The sequence below is a fragment of the Enoplosus armatus genome, chromosome 2 (genome assembly GCF_043641665.1).
Source record: "Enoplosus armatus isolate fEnoArm2 chromosome 2, fEnoArm2.hap1, whole genome shotgun sequence".
NCBI lineage: Eukaryota > Metazoa > Chordata > Actinopteri > Centrarchiformes > Enoplosidae > Enoplosus > Enoplosus armatus.
Window position 1 is genome coordinate 12,959,884 of NC_092181.1, and position 20,435 is coordinate 12,980,318.

The 20,435-nt window shown below is 42.2% G+C and overlaps 2 protein-coding genes across 2 annotated transcripts in view; one reads left to right on the plus strand and one right to left on the minus strand.

The window, feature by feature from the left end:
* The window catches only part of tnrc6c2 (trinucleotide repeat containing adaptor 6C2), a 47,429-nt gene extending 39,829 nt beyond the window's left edge, over positions 1 to 7,600 (plus strand). The window contains exons 15-22 of the mRNA XM_070914521.1: positions 153 to 432; positions 873 to 1,037; positions 2,086 to 2,277; positions 3,028 to 3,189; positions 4,408 to 4,623; positions 5,640 to 5,713; positions 6,131 to 6,270; positions 6,954 to 7,600. Of these exons, the coding sequence (XP_070770622.1) occupies positions 153 to 432; positions 873 to 1,037; positions 2,086 to 2,277; positions 3,028 to 3,189; positions 4,408 to 4,623; positions 5,640 to 5,713; positions 6,131 to 6,270; positions 6,954 to 7,302 (1,578 nt within the window). The 3' untranslated portion in view covers positions 7,303 to 7,600. The remainder of the gene's footprint in view (positions 1 to 152; positions 433 to 872; positions 1,038 to 2,085; positions 2,278 to 3,027; positions 3,190 to 4,407; positions 4,624 to 5,639; positions 5,714 to 6,130; positions 6,271 to 6,953) is intronic.
* A 6,689-nt stretch (positions 7,601 to 14,289) lies between these two features.
* cd7al (cd7 antigen-like) lies at positions 14,290 to 19,928 on the minus strand. The gene is made up of 5 exons (XM_070923148.1): positions 19,800 to 19,928; positions 18,850 to 19,203; positions 17,355 to 17,744; positions 15,611 to 15,711; positions 14,290 to 15,163 (listed from the first exon to the last, which is right to left on the minus strand). Exons 1-5 carry the CDS (start codon positions 19,858 to 19,860, stop codon positions 14,948 to 14,950), a joined length of 1,122 nt encoding a protein of 373 aa, XP_070779249.1. The 5' UTR covers positions 19,861 to 19,928; the 3' UTR covers positions 14,290 to 14,947.
* Positions 19,929 to 20,435: the final 507 nt, after the last annotated feature.

A 20,435-nucleotide genomic window follows, 5' to 3' on the forward strand; every position in this document is an offset into this window, starting at 1 on the left:
ACCCTCCATCTTTCTTTCTCTGTCTTTTCCTCATATTTTGCCACCACGTAAATTTGACTAGTCAAAATAGATTTGACTGTTTTCCTCCCTCCCATTGCCCAAAAATTCTTTTTATGATGCATTGTCGTGACACTGCTTCTCTTCTCTGCCAGGTTGCACGTACAATCACCAACATGCAGCAGCAGATCCAGCAGCACCAGCGTCAGCTGTACCAGGCGCTGCTGATGAAGCAGCAGCAACTTCCCTCTCATTCCTCCTCCTCTTCCTCCTCCGCTGGTCTGCATCCTCCCGGTGGCCCCGCCGGAGGCCCTGGCTCCAGCAAATCAACCCTGGACCCCTTCACAGGCCCACACCAGGCTCCGGGCCTCGCCGACACACTGCACACCAAAGAGCCGCCGTCTTCGCCCAACGCCTACAGCACCTACCCTCTCTGTGAGTCTGGGACGGGGACAACACTAGGTTGAAAATGTAGCTTTCTTGTTAAGAGTAGCAATTTTCTTCTGCATCCCTTGAGGTAGCAACCCTGTCATGCATACATCTGTACTCATACCATACAGTGAGGCCACCTACAATTCATGTAAACATCATATGAGCCACTAACTAAAGAATCAAGGTCACTTATTTGTCATTTTACATCACAGGTTTGCACAATGAAATGTAAGATGTATCCCCTTCATGCTGCACACACACGCATAGAACATACAATGAATGTGCCCAACTAAAGACGCAATCAGTCCAAAGCCTTTTTCTTTGAGAAGTACATGCAGATTCACATTTCGGGTCTTCATCTTTTGACAACACATGAACGCCTACATCATACCCTAAACAAGGATCAATGAGCAATTCTTTTGGTCATTTTTTTGTGTTCGCAGCTGGACTGAATCCAAACATGAATGTAAACTGCATGGAGGTTGGGGGTCTGTCCCTGAAGGAGCCCCATCAGCCCCAATCTCGCCTGTCCCAGTGGACACACTCCAACTCCATGGACAGCCTCTCTGGCAGTTCCTCAAACATGGAGAACAACCTCAATAAGCACGGTATGTGTAAGAAAAACAGGCATGTACTCATTCACGCATATATACGTACAGTGTTTAAGTAAAAATACAAATGACACCACCTTTTGTGTGCAACGATGAGGAGTCATAGCTGAGACTTATTTTTAATGCAGGTCTTATGGTTAAGTGTAGATAACTTGGTAATAACAGTGACTTTCTCAAGTGCTGTAAAACATGATTAAAATCTTAATGGTATTGTTAGCTACTCTCCCTCACACTTTTGAGCCTCTCTGACTTGTTTGCAGATGAGAAACTCAGCAACTGACACTAGCTTGTTGTCACTTGCATCTGTCACCACAACACTTAAGGTCTCATCAGCCTTTTCTCCATACATTTGTTCTTTTCACACATTCTGACTGAAAGCTCATTGTCAGCTAAGAATCTCCAGCCAAAAACACTTGGTGGTGAGGTGTGAGATTGCCTCCCATCAATGTTGATGAGTCACACTGAAGCTGTTATTTCTGGTTCAGTTTGTCCTTCACCAATAGCTCAGGTGCACAACCTGCTAAACGTCTCCTCACCAGAATGGGAGTCCTGATACCACAGTTTTTAAGGCTGGGAACATCGAAATGTTAAGTCCTTGAATATAATATGATATGTAATATGAATTTCTCAAATGTAATTTCAAGAAAAAAAGGTCCTTCTTATATTTGGGCCAATGTGGTACCACTGAAGCCCACATCTATACACATGAAACACACATGAATAATGTTTGCCACCTGCCAGCACACATTTAGATTGTATATTGTTTTGAGATGAGACACTAGATAACTGACATTTAAACTGGTTTACTTTTTCATTTTGACACATCCTTTTTTTCCCACACATTCTTCAAACTGATACTCAGATAAGATCTATCAGCCACACTTATCTTAAAATGTCATCTATTTTCCCTTCCGCATGCATTGATCAGCAGATAAACTTAGTATAGACATCACGCCAATGTTATTCTGAAAAGGCCTTAAATCTGCATTTATAGTTTCCATGTTGAACTCTTAAAGCTGATCTCATCTGTCTTTGCGTATACCAGGTGCCATATCTGCTTCCTCTAGCCTGGGCCCCCCTGGGAAGCCCCCCCAGCTGGAGGACTCATACAGCCCTTACAATCTAATGTCCAGCTCTGAGTCTCCCACCAGCCCCCTGGTGCCCCCGGACAGCTGGGGCCAGGGCAAGAGCCCCAACGAGAAGATCTCCAATGGGACCAACATTAACTGGCCCCCAGGTGAGGACGAAAAGCAAATAAATAACTGTTGAAGCCTGTACACATCCATAGCCAAACCCACAAGACTGTGTGGGTACAAAGTAGCCTGACTGACAGCTCCCTCACTCTTTTGTTAGTTTTGTTGCATCCATTAGGGCGGGGCAACATACCCTGTTACTGATGACAATAACGATGGTTCTGTTCTATTCATGATGTATCCCAGTAAGTAATGACAGTGAACCGACACGAACAATACCAAGACCCTGAAACTGAGGCCGCTAAATTGAACATCTTCAGTTCCATATTTTGTTATATGGAACATGTAACGTATGCAGACCGTTCGCTGCTACAGTGGCTGCTACAACACTACGCTTCCACTATAATACAACCTGGCTACACCAGGCGTGAGAGTAGCGTGTAAGTGCTGCGTACTCGCCACAGAGATTTTTACAAACGTAAAAATAGGTCAGTCTTCTATATATATTTTTGACACAAGGTGTGTGTGACCCTTTTACACAGAAATGGGTCATAACGTGTCTATATTATAAGTAGCCATACTGTCAATAAGCTGGCAGTTGCTTAGTAACTTTATCCCTTAGCCTACATAGCCTACTGTAGTCTGTAGATGTTAAATTTCACAGCGCTGTGCTGGGTCCACAAACTGAAGACACAATCCCAAAAGGAAAGCTCACACAACACTACGCTGTAAGCAGGTGTAGCCAGGAAAAAGATACATTCCTGAATTCATTCAGATTCATTTTGCTCCCCCAGAGTTCTGCCCAGGTGTGCCATGGAAGGGCCTTCAGAACATTGACCCTGAGAATGACCCCAACATGACCCCTGGCAGCGTCCCCAGCGGTCCCACCATCAACACCAACATCCACGACGTCAATCGATACCTGCTGCGGGACAGGAATGGAGACATGAACAGAGGCAAGGCCACAAATACCAATTTGAGATAAGCGGTGACCCTAAACCAAAAACATGCTCTGTAAAGTGAAATGAATAAGTACTTCACTTACACAAGCTGACCCGTGTTCTGATCTTTACTACACCACAGTCCCTAATATCATGTGCTTGTACTGATGCATCCATGAAGTTACTTGTTTTTTTTTTCCTCTCTGTCTCTGGTCTCAACACTGTTACCTCTACGACCATATAGCCACTTCCCCTGCTCACCCACTTCAGAATGGCTCTCTGCCTCCAACCAGCAGTGACTGGCCCGTCAGTGGCTACTCTAGCTCTTTAAGTCTGTCGTCCTCTGATGGAGACGGCTCAGGTACACATCCCGAGTATCTTCCCTCCATGTGTGGACCTGCTAAACCTCTCCTCATCCAAATGGGTGTCCTGATAGAACACCGTCGTAGGCTGCCTACTTATCCTAAACCTTACCCTAACCCTGACCCGTATTTATGACCCTTCTTACTCCAAGTTACACCTAAACTTGTTCCCTCAGTGCTTTCAGACAACACCTTTACCGATACTAAGACAGCAACCTCACCTAAACGTGACCTTCACCCATCTGTGCCTCTTTGATCCAACCCACACAAAAAAACAAGCCTCACCCCAGTTGTTCATGACATCAGTACACACCCTGTGTTTGTGTGTGTCTGTGTGTGTGTGTGTGTGTGTGTGTGTGTGTGTGTGTGTGTGTGTGTGTGTGTGTGTGCTTTAAGATAGAAATCAAACAATTCAGGTCTCTACCTTGTGAATATGTGAAATATACTGTTTGTATAAACTGTTTTTATTTTATTTTGCATTTACAAGTTTTGAAGGAAGGCAGGGATTCCAGAACAGTGGTACTTGAAACTTGAAAATATTAGTGTTTCACAGATCGTCCTAATGGGACAGTAGACATAGTTTCTACTTCAGCAAGTATTTGTGTCTATTATTAGTCCAAATGTGCAACTTTTTTTGCATGTTTTTAAATTTTGGCTCACTGCAGTTTTGGTGTAAAAAATAATTTGGTGAATTCAATTACATTAAATAAACATTAAGTCCTGCTGAAGCTATCGTGGCTTTAGCTGAACCAGTCATTTGACCAGGAACATAAAAGCCTTGTTGTGAGCCTGTGACTTTAGTCAACTTAGTTGTAACGTTACATGTTCGTGTTTTACTCATTTTTCTCTCAACTGTTCTCTCTGTGTAAAGGTAAACTGTCTGACATGAAGTCCACCTGGTCCCCAGGGCCCATCTCCCAGAGCCAAGCCTCTCTGTCCCATGAGCTGTGGAAAGTCCCTCAGGGGCCACGCAGCACCACGGCCCCTTCCCGGCCCCCGCCAGGCCTCACCAACAACAAGCACTCCTCCACCTGGGGCGGCAACTCGCTGGGCCTGGCCCAAGGCTGGAGCGGCTCGTACGCCTCCGGTGAGCACTGTCCTCTAAACCACACAGTACTCGTTTAACCTCTATTAGAGGCACCAAATGGAACTGACTTGAGTCTGTCTCAGTCACAAACTCATGCACCGCTCATGACAGCTGCATTTCAAAGCATAATATTGAAAGAAAGAAAAACTAGATACATCTTTTTATGTTGGCTGGCCAGATAAATTCTATACATGGGGAAACATTGCTAAGTGTATTGATACTTCTGAGTCTCAGGTTTCATTTTGAGGTGTTCATTATCAGGACTAGATTAACATCATTACAGTCTGTAGTCCATTAACTCGCATAATGTTGCTGCTAAGACCTTTTCTGAGATTGCAGAATTGAAAGCCATTAACAAAATCTGTGAGAGTAAATCAAACAAAGCCTTGAATGGAAGGCAACTTTCAACAGTAAAAGCAACAGATGATGATGTATTTCACATTTAGCAAACACAGACATGACTGAAGATGCTTAGGTGTGGCGGAGTTCACAGCTGCGACTAATGGCTGCATGAGCACATCCTGCTAAACTGACATCTTGAGGTTTTCCGGCTCTGCGAGAACCTTCATTTAAACAGCATACATGTGACATTGTTTTGACACGATACGTCTAAGTTCATGCGGATTGAAGAGGAAAGACTACTTTTAGTGGTGCCGACAAGAATAATGTGTGTGGAAATGGATGACGGTGGAAGGTGTCACGTTTGTTTAAAAAGTTCAACTCTCTGACCTTTTACCCTTTTAGAATTCTATTATAAGAGTACTGTCACTTGAAATGTATTTGTCACATAGTCCCTTTCTCTTAGCATTTGCCTGTTGAACCAACTGTCTATCAATTACATTGAGTCACATGAGTGTAACGTGAAAGGAATTGCTTGTAGCGACAAAACTATAGAAAAAAAACGAATGCACTGACATTTTGTCATGACAAGCTCTACTACTTTTTCTTACATATGTTTCCAATAAAACACTTCATATTTAACATTATCTTTGACTGCGTCTCCGTTTCTGTTACAGAGGGAACCACCTGGAGTACTGACAGCTCCAACAGGACCAGCAGCTGGCTGGTGCTGAGGAATCTCACCCCACAAGTACGTATTCTGCGCTGCTAATTCTCACTAGATGGAAGCCACAGTGTATAATGAGGAGAACCAGCACCTAAATATTTGGAATTCAAAGATAGATATGGTCATGGATCATCTCAAAGAAAAACATCAAACAGTTTCTCTCATGTCTTGGTGGTAGGATAAATGTAACAAATATGATATAAATTACTTTATTTATTTATTTGCATAGTGGAAAAACTAAAAGTAAGATGAAAAAAAGTGAGGTCTTAGGTAGATGAAATATGAGTACTCAAAAAAGAAAAGGGTAGAGGTGTAGAGTGTGGACAGTGAGTAAGGAATAAATTGAGACTGAAAATGCAGTGTAATATACAGATGAATAAACTCAGCTATTAGTAAGTGTAACTGCAATTTTTTGCACTTTTGTTGTCTATTCTTCTCCAGATTGATGGTTCGACTCTGCGGACCCTGTGCATGCAGCACGGCCCCCTGATCACATTCCACCTCAACCTGACCCAGGGGAACGCTGTGGTGCGCTACAGCTCCAAGGACGAGGCCGCAAAGGCCCAGAAGTCTCTGCACATGTAAGCCTCAGCTAAGTCTCTTACATCAGCCAAATGTAATGCCAAAGAGAAAGGAAGGAAATGTGCAACCTTTTTTTTCTCAACTTCCACTGCCTTTTTAATATTAAAGTGAAGCAGCTGTGACAGAGAACGAAAAGGGGGAACACTTGGGTAAAACCCAACCATGTTCCTGGTTTCTTATTGGTGTTTTCCCATGCTGAGAACAGTTCAGCTTTTTGGATGAGTGCAGACGATTTTATTTTAGTATCAGTCACATGGAAGAGGTGGAGGAGGAGTCATGCTGTAGTCAGCTGTACTGTAATAATACAGCGATTATTGTATTAATCACACTGAAATAGGAGCAAACACCAGTGTAGAGCCATTCTGGGGGCACATTTTATCTCTAAGTGTCTTAGATTTGTCCCTAATTTTGTTTTGCTAATAGGTGCACTCACTACAGCTGGTTGTCATGGAAACAAAATGCAAATTTTGTGACCCACTTTTCACGAGCAGCAGCACGAAATGTGGTTATGGCAGTGGACAAAAAAGCATAATAGCGTGATCAAGCCCTAAAAAAACTATTTTTAACAGTGTTTAAAAAGTATGCCAGATGTATGCTGCCCCATTTTTGCACTTAAAGAACACATGCTTGCTGAAGTATGCTGAAGTATCACTTCCTTATTTCCTCGTTTGTCCTCTGTAAGGTGTGTGCTTGGAAACACCACCATCCTGGCGGAGTTTGCCGGCGAGGAGGAGGTGAACCGCTTCTTTGCACAAGGCCAGTCACTAGGGGCCAACACCACTAGCTGGCAGGCCAACCCGGGAACCAATCAAAACCGGATGGGCGGAGCAGTGCAGTCCCACTCTATTGGACAGTGGAGCAGCGGTGGCGGCGGAGGCAAGGCCAGCGGCGGCGACCTGCTGTGGGGCGGGGTGCCCCAGTACTCCAGCCTGTGGGGACCGCCGAGCGGAGAAGATGCCCGCGTGATTGGGAGTCCCACCCCCATTAACACCCTGCTGCCTGGAGACCTGCTGAGTGGGGAGTCTATGTAGGGTGATGCCACGACACACTAACCAACCAACTCACCACACCATGTTATGTAAGTCATCGGTGGAGGGTGGGCTGGAAAAAAAAACAAAACAAAAAAAAAAAATTCAATATGAACAGGAGCAAAACCCAAGCAAATCATGTGGCGATAATCAGTATCAATTTGAACTGTTATGAACTGTGAATTGTGAATCAGAAGGCCGGAGTCCCAAACACACAGACTGCAGACTCCAGTCCTTCTGTTTTGCTTTTGCCCTTTCTTTTGTTTGGTTTACCTTTTCTTTGTGGGGGAAAAAAGTTTTTTTTTTTCCCCTTTTGGTATTTTTGAAATGCATCATATAACAAACTGAAAATGAGACACAACACAAAGAAACCTTTTAAGTGTTTTTAGTTTTTCCATAAGTATACATGACATTCTGTGTGAAGTGTTTTTTAGGAGAAGCAATCAAAGCTGCCATCTGAGACTTTCCTTTTCCCTCCAAAAAAGAGAAAAATCATCCCAAAATAAGACTTAAAAACAACCATTCCCAGCATGTCCATGGCCAATGATGTGGTTCAAAGACCTTTACTAGTTATGTTAACGTTTGTTTCTCAGCACTAATATTAGCCTTAAGTGCTCTCTGGCCCAGGTCCTTCCCAAGCCGCCTTTTTTTTTTAGTTTGTTTTGTAACTGAAGAAATAGCTGAAATCTTGCACAGTTTCACCTCTGAGCCAGCAAGTGGTACAGGACATGACTGGTGACCAACTCTTGTCACTGGGCAGTAAGAAGGCCTGGCCACGTGACTGGCCCTACCAATCATCAGCTTAAGTATTTTAATTTGTCCAGTCAAAGGGATTGACACAGCTGTTCAATGTTCTTTTTTTGTAGGTCTAGACCCAAGCGCATTTTTTGATATCTATCATATAAGCTGAGAGAAGATTATTTGTCAACCTCGCTGCGTGTCTCCGTACATATCTATGTATGTGCGGTGGCACCTAATCATTGACGTCTGCAAGCCCAGATCCTTCTGGTCAACTTCAACTTGGAAGCCAGTCGCTTACTGGTGCTTTGTTGAATTTTCTATTGTCCGATTTGTTATGAAGCCCAGTGGTCTGTATGGTCAGCCAGTTTTCGGAGGAAAAAAAGAACACAATTTCACCTTCATGTGACAGTTACATTGTGCAATATACACCACAGACCTTTCTTCCGTCCATACTCTTATGTCCACCGGAGCTGGTTTCTCTTTTTTTGTTTTGTTTTTTGATTGTTGCTGATTGCAGCAAAAGACTTTGGAACTTCAAAAACCTTTCCCTTTTTCAAAACTTGGATTCCCTCCAGGCCACCAATCCCCCTGACACTGTTGGGGGAAAACTCTGCAAAGAGGAAGAAGCAGCTGTTGAACTGTGCATGCAGCAAACTGTACTAAAGAGTGACACTAGGTACACAATAATGCACACTTCCTCTCTGCTTGCCACAGCCACACCCAACAGACTGAGACTGAATCCGCAGTGGGATTGGATGGTTCTGGGTATCTGGCACAATACCAAATAAGAGGGGTTTCTCCTAATGCAGTAGACCTACGAGTGTTCCTTGTGTTTGGTACTGTACAAACAGAAGAGACTAAGACTTTTATAAATTCAAAGGGTTTTATCATAGCACTTATGAAGAGCAAATCGCTTCAACTGCAATCCAATAAATCAAAAAAAAAAGGAGCAGCAAAAACCTTGAAAACGACAAAAAAAAAATAATATACTGCTCTTTTATGTACTATATCTATTCCTTGGAAATGTGTCTGGCGTTGTTCCTCTGGTAGCAGGATGAAGGGAAACAAAACCGAAATGTACCATTGGACTTTGGGGGGGAAAAAAACTGCAGTCTATGATTTTTTTTCCTCCTTCTTTGAACAATATCAAAGTGAATATCACTGTTACTCCAAATGTTTAGCCTTGTTCTGTTTGGAGGCACTAGACTTGCAACGTCAGCTGTCTCTGACACCCCGCTGTCAGTCAGCCAGCCAGTCGGAGCGGGGGGTGTCCACTGAGTGCCTCTCTGCTGTGGTCCTCTGGGTGTCAAGCGGCAGCCCCCACAGCGCAGCACTTCCTCCTGGGCTCCACTTGACCCCCCCCACCCCCACCCCTCGGTCAGTCCCGCAAGACAAAGCTTGGCTCCTCCAAGACTGGCCAATCACGGCTCTCCGCCACACACGACATCTCCAACGGGGGCCCGCCACCGCTCGACCCTGCTGTCGTTCCTGCCCTCTCCCCCATCTCTCAGTTCTTTGACACAAAGATCACTTTAGCTGGAAGATGAAATAGTCATATTTCTGGAATTTTTGCCAGTGTACTTTTTATTTTTTTGAAAAGATCATTTGACTTTATTTTTTTCAATGTGTTATATTGTTATTTGTGTCTACATGCAGTGGTCTACAAAATACTGGCTGCTGAACTAGCCCTTCACTGTTCATATGCAGAAACACTTTGGTCAGAGGTGCCTCTGTATGTTCATCCTGTGTATTGAATGCAAAACGAGGATCAATACTACAGAGCGTTATTGATTGTCTATTTGTTTTTAACTGATCATGCTTTTGTGTTTGACAGTATTCTGTAGTACTTCCAGGTAGTATCTTGAGATGTGTAAAAAACAAAAAAACAAAAAAAAAAAAAATAGGGTGTCTCAGACGGGGGTGTGGGTGTTTGTTGCTCCAAGCTGCTCCGCCTGCCCGCAGGCTGTCCCCCCTTACCCTTTGCCTAGCTGCTACGCTACGACCTCCTCTCCTCCTCCACCTCAACCAGACCCAGTAGCCCTCCCCTGACCAGGCACCAACAGGCCCTCCTATCTGTTTCTATGCAAAAGACTAGAGGCTGGGGCCCTTTACAGCACGCCAAACCCTGACTTGGGAATGAGCACTCCTCCCAGAGCTTGGCAAACCATAACACTCGTTCCCCGCCCCCTGTGCGCTTCTGTCAGCACTTCAGAATGGCTGCCGTTTCTGTAAAGTCAGGCTAAGCCACCAGAACACTGTCTCATACTAAAGTCCAAACACTTTATCAAAGGTCGGCCTTTCTCTCTGCGCTGAAGACACTTCTGTCCAGCTTGATCTCAGGGTAGGGGAGTTGATGATACCAAGTATGAGATGCAGCTCTCCGTATCTGTCCTTTCTACTGTGAGAGCAAAGTCTTAAATTAAAAGGCCATCTTCGCAACAATGTGTACAGACCTCATGCCTCGAGCTTAATCTTAATTGGAAGGGGAAAAGGCTCGTATTGAACCCTTTTCTCAAAAGGTGGCCTATCGTTACTGTTTGGGGGCCCCTATCGCATGTAAAAGATGCCAATGTAATGTGCCAATATAAATTTGCTGTGTCATACTGTATCTTTATAGAGAGCACCTCTGGAGGAGCTTTGATAACCTTTGCGGAGGGTGCAGCGGGGGACAGGAGGGATCAAACAAATGGGCGGCAGCATCACACCCTTAAACGACTGAGATTTTTTTGGAGTGTGGGGAATGCCCCAAGCTAAGGAGAAAATCTTTACTCAGTTGGTGGTTCCAGTTTGCTACAGTGCACAGTTGATGATGGGTAATCCCGGGTACATATTTTTTTAAAACCAAAAATGAAATCGCATTTTAACGTCATTTTTATGAAGTTTGACATAAAAATCTTGAAAATGCTAAAAAATCTAAATGAAAAAAAAAAGATCTATAATATGTTAAAGCTCTGCACTTCTAGCTGAAACGTCTCCGGTCGTCAGCCTCTACTACCACCATCTAAAGGAGTAGACTGGTGGCCGGGGTGCCTTTTTTGTGGATGCTGTATTTATCTCGTTTTTATGTTTGTGTCCTGCTCAAAGCGGGTCCACTGAACTGTACATTTCCACAGACCCAGATGGCTTGGGCCCACTGTATCAGCCTCACTCTCCTCACTCTGCATCAGCAGGAGGGGGAGGGGGGCACATTTCAAGAGGTACAAAGTCTTAAAAACATTTTAAATAAAAAGTTTTTAAAAATTACAAAAAAAAAAAAAATTTAACAAGAAAACGGGAAAAGGCTACCTTTCAGGACTTGCAGTCCTGCAGCACACAAGCAAAAATCACTATTGCCTGTTTCTGTAACTGCCTTGATCCAAGCTCAGACAGACCCAATAGCCGAGGACCTCCCAGCATCCTGTACTAACTGGAGAACCCTGACAGTGAAGGGGGTTTCCCATGCTGCACCAGCATCGAGAGGCTCTCCTCTCTACAGCTCTGTTCTAGATAACAGTATATATGTATACACTACACACACACACACACACACACATATATATAAATATATATACTGTGAGTATGGTGTGTGGTATCACCTCTTCACACTTCTTGGATCGTAACCTCTGAAACTTTTCATTTTTGTTTGAAAGGTCTTTGTTTAATACAAATGAAAATGAGCAATATGTATTTTCCCCGCAAATAAGTGATACGAAGGAAAGAATTCGGGTCGGGTGTAAACTGATACTTGATTGATTGAAAGCGACGTCTTTCTCATGTGGAGCTGGATATGCACGTTCTGGTTTTGATGACATATTACAGTACTTTGAAGTGCTTGTACTGTACATATGTGTATTTGTTTGTTAATTAGCTTGTCTAAAAGCCCAGCCCAACCAGTTGATAAGAAAAAAAAAGAAATCACAAACATATCAAAACAAAACAAAATATTGAACACAAAATACTTGAATCATGGAGCGCCAATAACGTAATGTGAAGTCAGTAATTCTTTTTTTGTTCTCTCCATCTGACAGGTACACTTAGGGGCTTTTAGAGAATATTAAACATGTATTGCATTAAGTTACAAATACAAAATCTGTGGAAAAAAAAAATGCAAAAGTCATCTTAGATGTGTGCTTGAAAGTCAGATGTTTGTATGAATGTGTGCGCAAGAAACTGTGTGTACCGGGCACATGGCCTGCTGTTATGTTCCACTCAGTATGTTATATTTTGTGTTTGTTTTTATCTTTTTTTTTTGTTTTTGTTGTTGTTGTTGTTCTGTCAAAAACTATTCTGATAGACATTGTTATTATCTTCTAACGTTGCACTGAGTGTCTTCTACCCCTCACTCAGCTAATCGTAGATAAACGAGTCTAAGTACGGAGGGGAGATGGTGACAATTCATGTGTACATGTTTACTCAAGGACTTAATGGATTTTTTTTCATTCTATCTGTAAAAAGTTTATCTACCTTATAGTGGCTTTTATTGTGGAATAATCCGATACAAGGATTATCATTGAGTATTGCACCATTTTGTTCCAATAATACAAAAAATTGAGGAAAAAAAATTTAAAAATGAAAAAAGTACAAAAAAATAAACCAAAAAAATAAAAGGGGGACAAAAAACAAAGAACTGTGGCCATAGATAGCTGTAGAAGGACTAGTAATCCCGATGTTAACTTCATGGAGAAATGGAAAGGGATAAAGTGTGGGACGTGAGTTTGTTACAAGACTCATTTCAGAGGTGCCTATCTTTTCTGTTTTGTTTTGTTTTTTTTGCAAAAGCCACCTGTCGTTTACAAGCATTTCATTTGTCTGAAGTTCAAGAAATAGGATAGAAATTTATAACAGGAATGTTGTAAAAAAAAATAAAATAAATAAAGGACAAATTTCATCTTCCATCAAATATGGACATGAAAATCTTGCAAAATGAAGATTTATGCTACTTTAAGAACTCTGGGATTGATCAGTGTTGTGTCATATTTCAATTTTTAATTTCTCTTTCAGTGTCGACAGACTATCTCTGTATGTGTTGAGTTGTGTTTTTATGTTTCCTGTAAGCGACGCAGTTTGCTCACTATCTTGCACACTCAAAAAAAACAAAAACAAAAAAAAAAAGATGTGGATTTTGTCTCAGGAAGGCCAGGGTTCCAGATACCAACTCCATCATTTCTAGGTTTAATGTTTGCGTGGGAAGAAAAAAAACAAGCAAGTGGAAACAATTAAACTCCAAGCAAGCACTGAAGGTTATGTGTTTAACAGAATATAGAGTACCATTGTTTCTTTAAAACAACAACAACAAAAAGTTTGTAGCAAGTTATATATTTACCAAATAAGACTGAGAATCAACTTTGAAAAAAGTGTGCTTTACATGTGAAATCTAAGTAGAAATTGCTTTACATTTAAACAATGATCAATGGTTTGATTGTCAGAAAGACAGTGACAGAAAATGCATTTGTATGTTTTGACTTCAAGTTTCCATCCTGTAGTTCAGGAGCATCGTGCAAGAAGTTTTATTTTTGTTTGTTTGATCTTTAATCATCTCTCCTGTCTGTTAACACGTCTGTTCCTGCGACAGGTATTCAATAGTTGAGAGATTTCTTAACATGTAACAGATGGTTTTCAGAGGCAGATTGAAGTGTGAGGAATAAAGCTGGTTTTTAAAGGATCATGATCTATGCACAAGTGGGAGGGAAGAGTCCAAACCCAGCTGCTGTACTGCGGGCGTTTGTCGACTCAGACTCTGGGGTTCAGGGTTTGATGTAGGGTTGTTCTTGTTTTGTCTCTTGCTCAAATTTCCTCCACTTACCATCATCGTCATCTAATGTTTTAGCAACACTTTACATTGCGTCGCCATGCTGTGTAATCTTAACCAATGAGCGCTTATCCTTCTGCTAAAGCACTGTGGGTTGTACTGAAAAAAAAAAGCCCATGACTTTTAAGGCTGTCTGTTTTTTAAGGGGAGGACGGGTGGGGGTGGGGGGGTGGGGGGGTACTTTGCCTTTGCCTTTCTCTTTACTTTGAAAAAAAAAAAACATTAAGGAAAAATGTCTGTAACTGAAATACAAAGTTGTGGCTTTTAATGTTGTTCTTTTTTCTCCTCATAGAATGTGATTGTTAAGGACATGCACCGGAAAAAAATGTTTCCATGGATTATGGAGCTTCTTTCGGACTATATATTAATAAATTACAAATTTTCTTGGCTGTTAAATGGTCGTCTTGTCCCTTTCTTTTGTTAATGGTTCACCAATGATTCAGAATGATTTTAAAGTAATTTATTATTATTATTATTATGCATGCTGAAAAGGAGCACAGTAGACAGGCAAAAGACAATATTTAACACACAGTACATTAGAGGGCGTGGGCGATATGACATTATATACACTGAGATGACATAAATCTGTCTTCCTTTTCGTTTCGCTGCTTGTATGAAGTCAATAAGCAGGACTGCTTAATGGAAATATTGGATTTCTAAGATTTTAGGATTAATATGATGAAGTACTTTGATTTGTCAGGTATTTAAAGCAAGCATGGATCTAAACAATGGACTGTAGGTTTCAAATTCTTCTTCTGCAAAAGTGTCACAAGGAAGGAAATGCAGTCAACCTGTTTGACCTCAAGGATACACAGTGCGTTTTGGTGAGAAACAGTGAATGTAAACTTTGGTTAGTTTACAAAAAACTCCACAGGGGACCTTTTATTCTTCATTCATTTTTATCCATATCCAGAGGCAGCCAACATTTACAAGTTCTTAAAGAAATACCAAAATACAAACACTCTGTTTCAAACTATCAACAGTCCAATATACATGAGATAAAAAACAGTTTGAGGAGAATCTTAAACTCTGTTGAAGTAACTGCGGATTGGAGTCCAGTGAGTTTAAGGCCGCTGAGTTGATAAGTTGTTCATGATGCTGGTGAGAAGGTCTAATATTTCATTTCTGAGACTCGCCCCTGGGGAAGAGGGCCCCGCTGGGGCTTTCATAATGGTTTTCAGGACAGGACTTCTTCACGTGGCAGTTCCTGTACTCGGAACACTCCATTTCCTCCAGATGGCGAGAGGCCAGTTTTCGACTGACAGGCTGCACCCCCGTCATCTCCTCGTAGATGGGGGACTGAGGGTGTGACTTGACTCTGCGGCGTGCTTTGCCCTGACAGTCACCGAGACAAGAGGGAAACAAATCAGTGAGGGGAACAAACAGAGTTAACAAGCTCTCGATTTCCTGTGTCAAAATCAGAGTTTGTCATTTTCTCTTGAGGCAGCATCTGTGACAGGAAGTCCTAGCCAAGTTCTTACAATGACATGTTTTACTATTACTTGAAAGAAAAAAGTAGCTAATCACTAGCATAAACTTGTTAAAACTAAACTTAAAAAGTAGAACATACGTTACGCTGCCTTCCACATCGAATTTTAAGATAAGCCTGCTGACAACTGACAGCAACAACTTGTGAAACTAGTGTGGTTTTGTGGTGAGCTGCAGAGGAACTATCTGACATGCTCTCTACAGGCAGGTGTGTTCACAGTAATACATGAGTTTTATTTTTCCCCTTCTCGTGTAGTGTCAGAGCACATACGCCACACACACAAGTCCACTCACTTGATAAATCACCACAAATCCGAGGAAGAGGAGGAGGACGGCCACAGCTGAGGACAAAGCGTACAGCAGAGTAGAGTAGTTGGAGCAGCCACACTGGCCTCCTGTGAGGAAGCAGAGAGAGAAATGTTGAAATTAATTCACTGCTGCTGCAGGACTCAAACACTGGCCACAGCACACACCGAGAAACCACACTGACACCGTTCAGCTTCCTCGCTGCACTGCGCTCCCCTCTCCGACACTTAAATGGGCATTCATAAAATGCTGTGAGATAAAAACAACACTTGAAAATAAAAGCTGTATATGCTTGTAAGACAGCTTAACAAGTTCAGTGGAATTGCAGAAACCACTGAGCCAAACGTCCCTCCTAGTTCTAGGCTGCAGTTACAATATATTATTATTTTGAGGGGAAATCAGTCATTGTGGGATGACCAGGCTTCTGTGTAACATGAAGATTTACAATACTCAAAACTGTTCATGAATAGACAGACTGATCTGTGGGCTGATTGGTTAATTATTATCACGAAACTCTGTAGAATTTCAATAATCTATTTTAAATAATCTATGAGTCAACCTCCTCAATTATACATACATATTTTATAGTCAAAAGTGGTGCAAATAAAGATGTAATCCTTAAAAACGGGCCACAATATAGAAGTTTCATTTTTCAGGCTAAATAATTAGTAAAGTCAATATCATATTTGTTGGGGACTATTTTCAGCTGCAGATTAATACACATTTGGTGTGCTAGTGAGTATTTACAGCAGCAGGATGGTGTATGTGGGATTTGCTCAGAAACAAAAGAACAAACTACAGTGCCCTCATTGATTGTTGAAGGAACATGTCATCCGGTGCAACAGTGGAGGCGGTGGTCTGTAACTACATCAGACTTTAGCGACACAAACAATACTTGATAGTGAGATAAATGCATTGTTGCTTTTGGTCTTTTCATGGAATTTGATGACAATAACGTTGTGAATTAACAGTTTGCAGGGCTGCCCAGCTTTGCCTGACACGTCAGCCATAGTGGGACTGCACTTTTCAGTGTTTTATTATTATTTATTATTAGCCTAACTAAAATATTTTAAAGCCTATAATTATTTTCTAATATGGATTCATCACCAACATGCCTGCATCACACGCACAGTCTGCCACTTCCACAACAACCCCCCCCGCTTTATAGTCACTCTTTCATGTTCTTGCACGACATACTGTACATGTAGATAAATATCAGTAGAATAACTAACTAATAACAATTCTTACAAACATACAATGTAAGTATGAAAAAAAAATGTACATCCGTTTTTTAGGTCTATTTTTGTTTGGTGTTATCAGTTGTGCACACACCCACAGACTTGCCAGTAAAGAAAATAAAGGAACATTGACATTGTGAAACCGACACAAGTGATAGAAAGCCCTTTTGCATAAGTTTCAGAGAATCTCAGACCTGAAACATGAAGTTACTCAGTTCAAATCAATATTTAAAAAAAGAAACAACCAACAACAACAATACTGCAGGACAGTTCACCTGACAAATACGAACATCAAGTTAATTATTGCCATTGGTGTTGATATCATCAGTAGCTGACAGACACTGAAACAACAGCACAAAAGGGCGCAACAGCAGAACAACAGTATGAAAAGAAAGAAGGTATTTTCATTTCCAAGAGACTGAGAAAAAAAAAAAACGTTGGTTGGTTAGTTAGTTAGTAGCCTGGCGATCTAGTCCAGCTGTGACGTGACCCACCTTGTACAGAAACAAAGAACACTTGTCTCCCTAGACGGGCGGTGCTGTCGGGCCTGCCACGCAGGAGCAGCTGGCAGCTGTACAGGCCGCTGTCGTCTGGCTGCAGCTGCTGCAGGGTGAGGTTGTAGGTGATGCCGCCGGGGCCGGGCGCCGAGGACAACTGGACCTTCTGAACAGGGAACTGGGAGGAGGAGGAGGAGGAGGAGGGAGGGCTGCTGTCGTGGTGACGCTTTGAGTGGTACAACACCTCCACAGGTGCATGGTCCTTCTGCCGCTTCAGACTCACCCCTTCCACGGCCAAGGCCTCACCGTGCGGGGGGAGGCAGGGGAGCACGGCCGAGCCCCCAGCACACGTCTCTACCAACCCTATGCCCACCGAGCCAGGGGCATCTCCAGAGGGGAGAGGGAGTGAAGCTTAGAATAAAACCTGTGGCACGTTTGCTCTGAAGGACACCGTGAGATCATTTGGAGAACAGCAGCCGTGTTCAGGATGCTCTCTCACTTCAGGACTTTTTTTTTTAGTGTAAGCAAATCTCCAAATCCCATCTCTAACTGAATGCAAAAATATATGAAGGCAATAACAATATACTTTTCAGGAGCTTCAGTGCATCCTAAAACATAAATTCACATCATGTGAAAATAAAATCATCTCCCCTTGAAAGCATATTCAAGGTGCTGAAGGAAACTTGATATTTGGGGTAAAGTATATGGACATTTGGGGTGTATATTAATATTTACTGTACTGTATATTGTTGCATTCAAGGAAAAGCAAACAGTTTTTACTTGTTTGTGGTGGTGGGGTTGTATTTTCAGATCTGGAACCAGCATTGTGTAATAATAATACGAGGTAATTCATGGCCGGGCTATTCTGACACTTGGCAATGCTTAAATACACACACACACACACACACACACACACATACACAATGACCGGAGTGAGTCATCATGGGCGAAATGCTGAATGTGTTGGAAATAAGGAAAGACGAGCAGCTTGGATTTCAAGATCAGATGATCAGAGCTTTCAGGACGTTTCAGGAAGTGCTGAGAGACCGCGATGACCGTCACACCACGAAGAAAAATAAGACTTAATTTCATGGTACCAGTATTAATAAGGCATCGTTTAGATAGGGTTTGTGATAGTGTTCGTGAATCACTTAATCAACGACACTCTGTATTATTAACGGCATTAATAAGGGGAACTTTTGGGTTGTGAGAAAATCCCTCTTGCTGGTGCATATCCTCCTCCAGCAAAATATACTTTCAATCTTTAGTTTGCTGCCTCAATTTGCATTTCGACCCCTTCCCCTCTGGCTGCAAGGCCTCACGCATTAACAAGCATTATAATTTACAACCCTTTATAAAGTGTGCCTTATTAGACAAGCGGTGCTCAGCGGGAGCATCAAACCCACTCTGCAAATGGTGTTTTGTGGTTGCCTTGGATGAAGTGAAAACAAACAAACAAACAAACAAACAAACAAAAAAAACTACAACTCACCGGCACTAACAAGGAGGAAGAACTCAGTCTTTGCACGCACTCGTTCGTCTTCGGAGGAAGGCTTCGCCACATGAAACTCGCAGTAGTAGCGGTCTGTGTCACCGGACCTCAGCCGAGAGATGGTCACATTCACAGCGTGGCTGCTCGGGTCTCCGCTGACACTGGTGCGGTTCCTGTCGTCATCGTTGCCCAGGCTGCACTCGCTCTCGGTGTACATGAACAGCACTTCACTGGGATGCAGCCAGCTGCGCCGCAGGTACACACCGTAGGGAGGGGGGTTTCTCTGCTCGACCACACAGGGAAGAACTACAGACTCCCCCTCATGCCTCTCCAAGAACTGGATGTCACTGTATACTTCATAAAATAGAATAAAAATAAAAAATAAAAAAAGTGTTAGAATACATCCATTTTTAGTTTCAAAATAAAAGCTAATATTTTAGAAACATTCTGCAGCTATTGGCCCCAGGTACATACATGCGTATGTGTACTTTGTGACAACATTTCAAACACACTATTATCAAAAAATATAAGTAAAAAGTTGAAATCCTATTTAACCATTTTAATGTGCACTACTCACAAAAAGTTAGGGATATTCAGCTTTCACATGAAGTCGATTCACATTGAGCAGAAATGAGGAATGAGATGAAGAAATTGCCATTGCATGCTTCTACTTAAATGCCCTACTTTCATGATATAATATCACTGTAGCGTGAACTTTTTACATTTTTCCATAAATTTCACCCGAAAGTCGAATATCCCAAGATTTTTGTGAGTAGTGTATATGAGATTATAATCCAACATACCAAAACAGACTAAAAAAAACAGCCAAACATTGTCCACCCGCTGTATAAGAAATTGACTCCCATTGACTTCCCTCAGAAATGCTCATACTTACTCTTTTTGCTCTACAATTCAAACTGAAAAGAAGGAGTCAAATGAACTGAACTCACCACATCCGGTCTGTGTGAGAAACAGGGTCCACACACAGGCCAGGTACTCGATCCCAGTCATCTTTAATGCCGTCAGAAGACACTAATTAAGTTCCTGAGGGAAGTCGGTGATGTAAACCATGACAGCACAGACACAAGCGCCCAAGACTGGATGTCAAAAGTCTGGTTAGCTGTAAATGAAACCAAGAGGAACTCCATGAAGCTCCACCTTAAAACCTCAAGACGAAAAACACAAGAGGAAGCGCCCACTAACCAGCACCATGATGGATCAGCTCCTTCTAAGGCCATATGGTAAATGAATGTACAAAAACATGTGGCGACACAGCTGAGACAGAAAGTTTAGGATCACATTAAGAAGGATCAGCAGCACAGTAACAACAAACATGTGCACTGAGGTCTCTAAATATCCAGGTTCTTTTGTTTTAGGCAGTCTGACCCGACTGTTAAGTTCCTTTTTTTTTTTTTAATTTGCATTCATTGTCTTTAATGTCTTTCCACAGACAGAATATTTTTGCATGTCCCAGAGGAAATGATGAAATGAACAGGATGCGTCTGCTTTCTGATGCTAATTTGCATCAGTGGACTGACTGTCAAGTCTTTAAATAAAAAGGCCTGCTGACTGAATGCAAAAGACAG

Coding starts and splice junctions, on each gene's coding strand:
- cd7al (XM_070923148.1), bottom strand. CDS start 19,860: ATGACTGGGATCGAGTACCTGGCCTGTGTGTGGACCCTGTTTCTCACA. Junction 15,712..17,354: donor GTTCTTTGTTTCTGTACAAG/GTGGGTCACGTC, acceptor GCTTCCTCACAG/GAGGCCAGTGTGGCTGCTCC. Junction 15,164..15,610: donor GATTTGTGGTGATTTATCAA/GTGAGTGGACTT, acceptor GGTGACTGTCAG/GGCAAAGCACGCCGCAGAGT.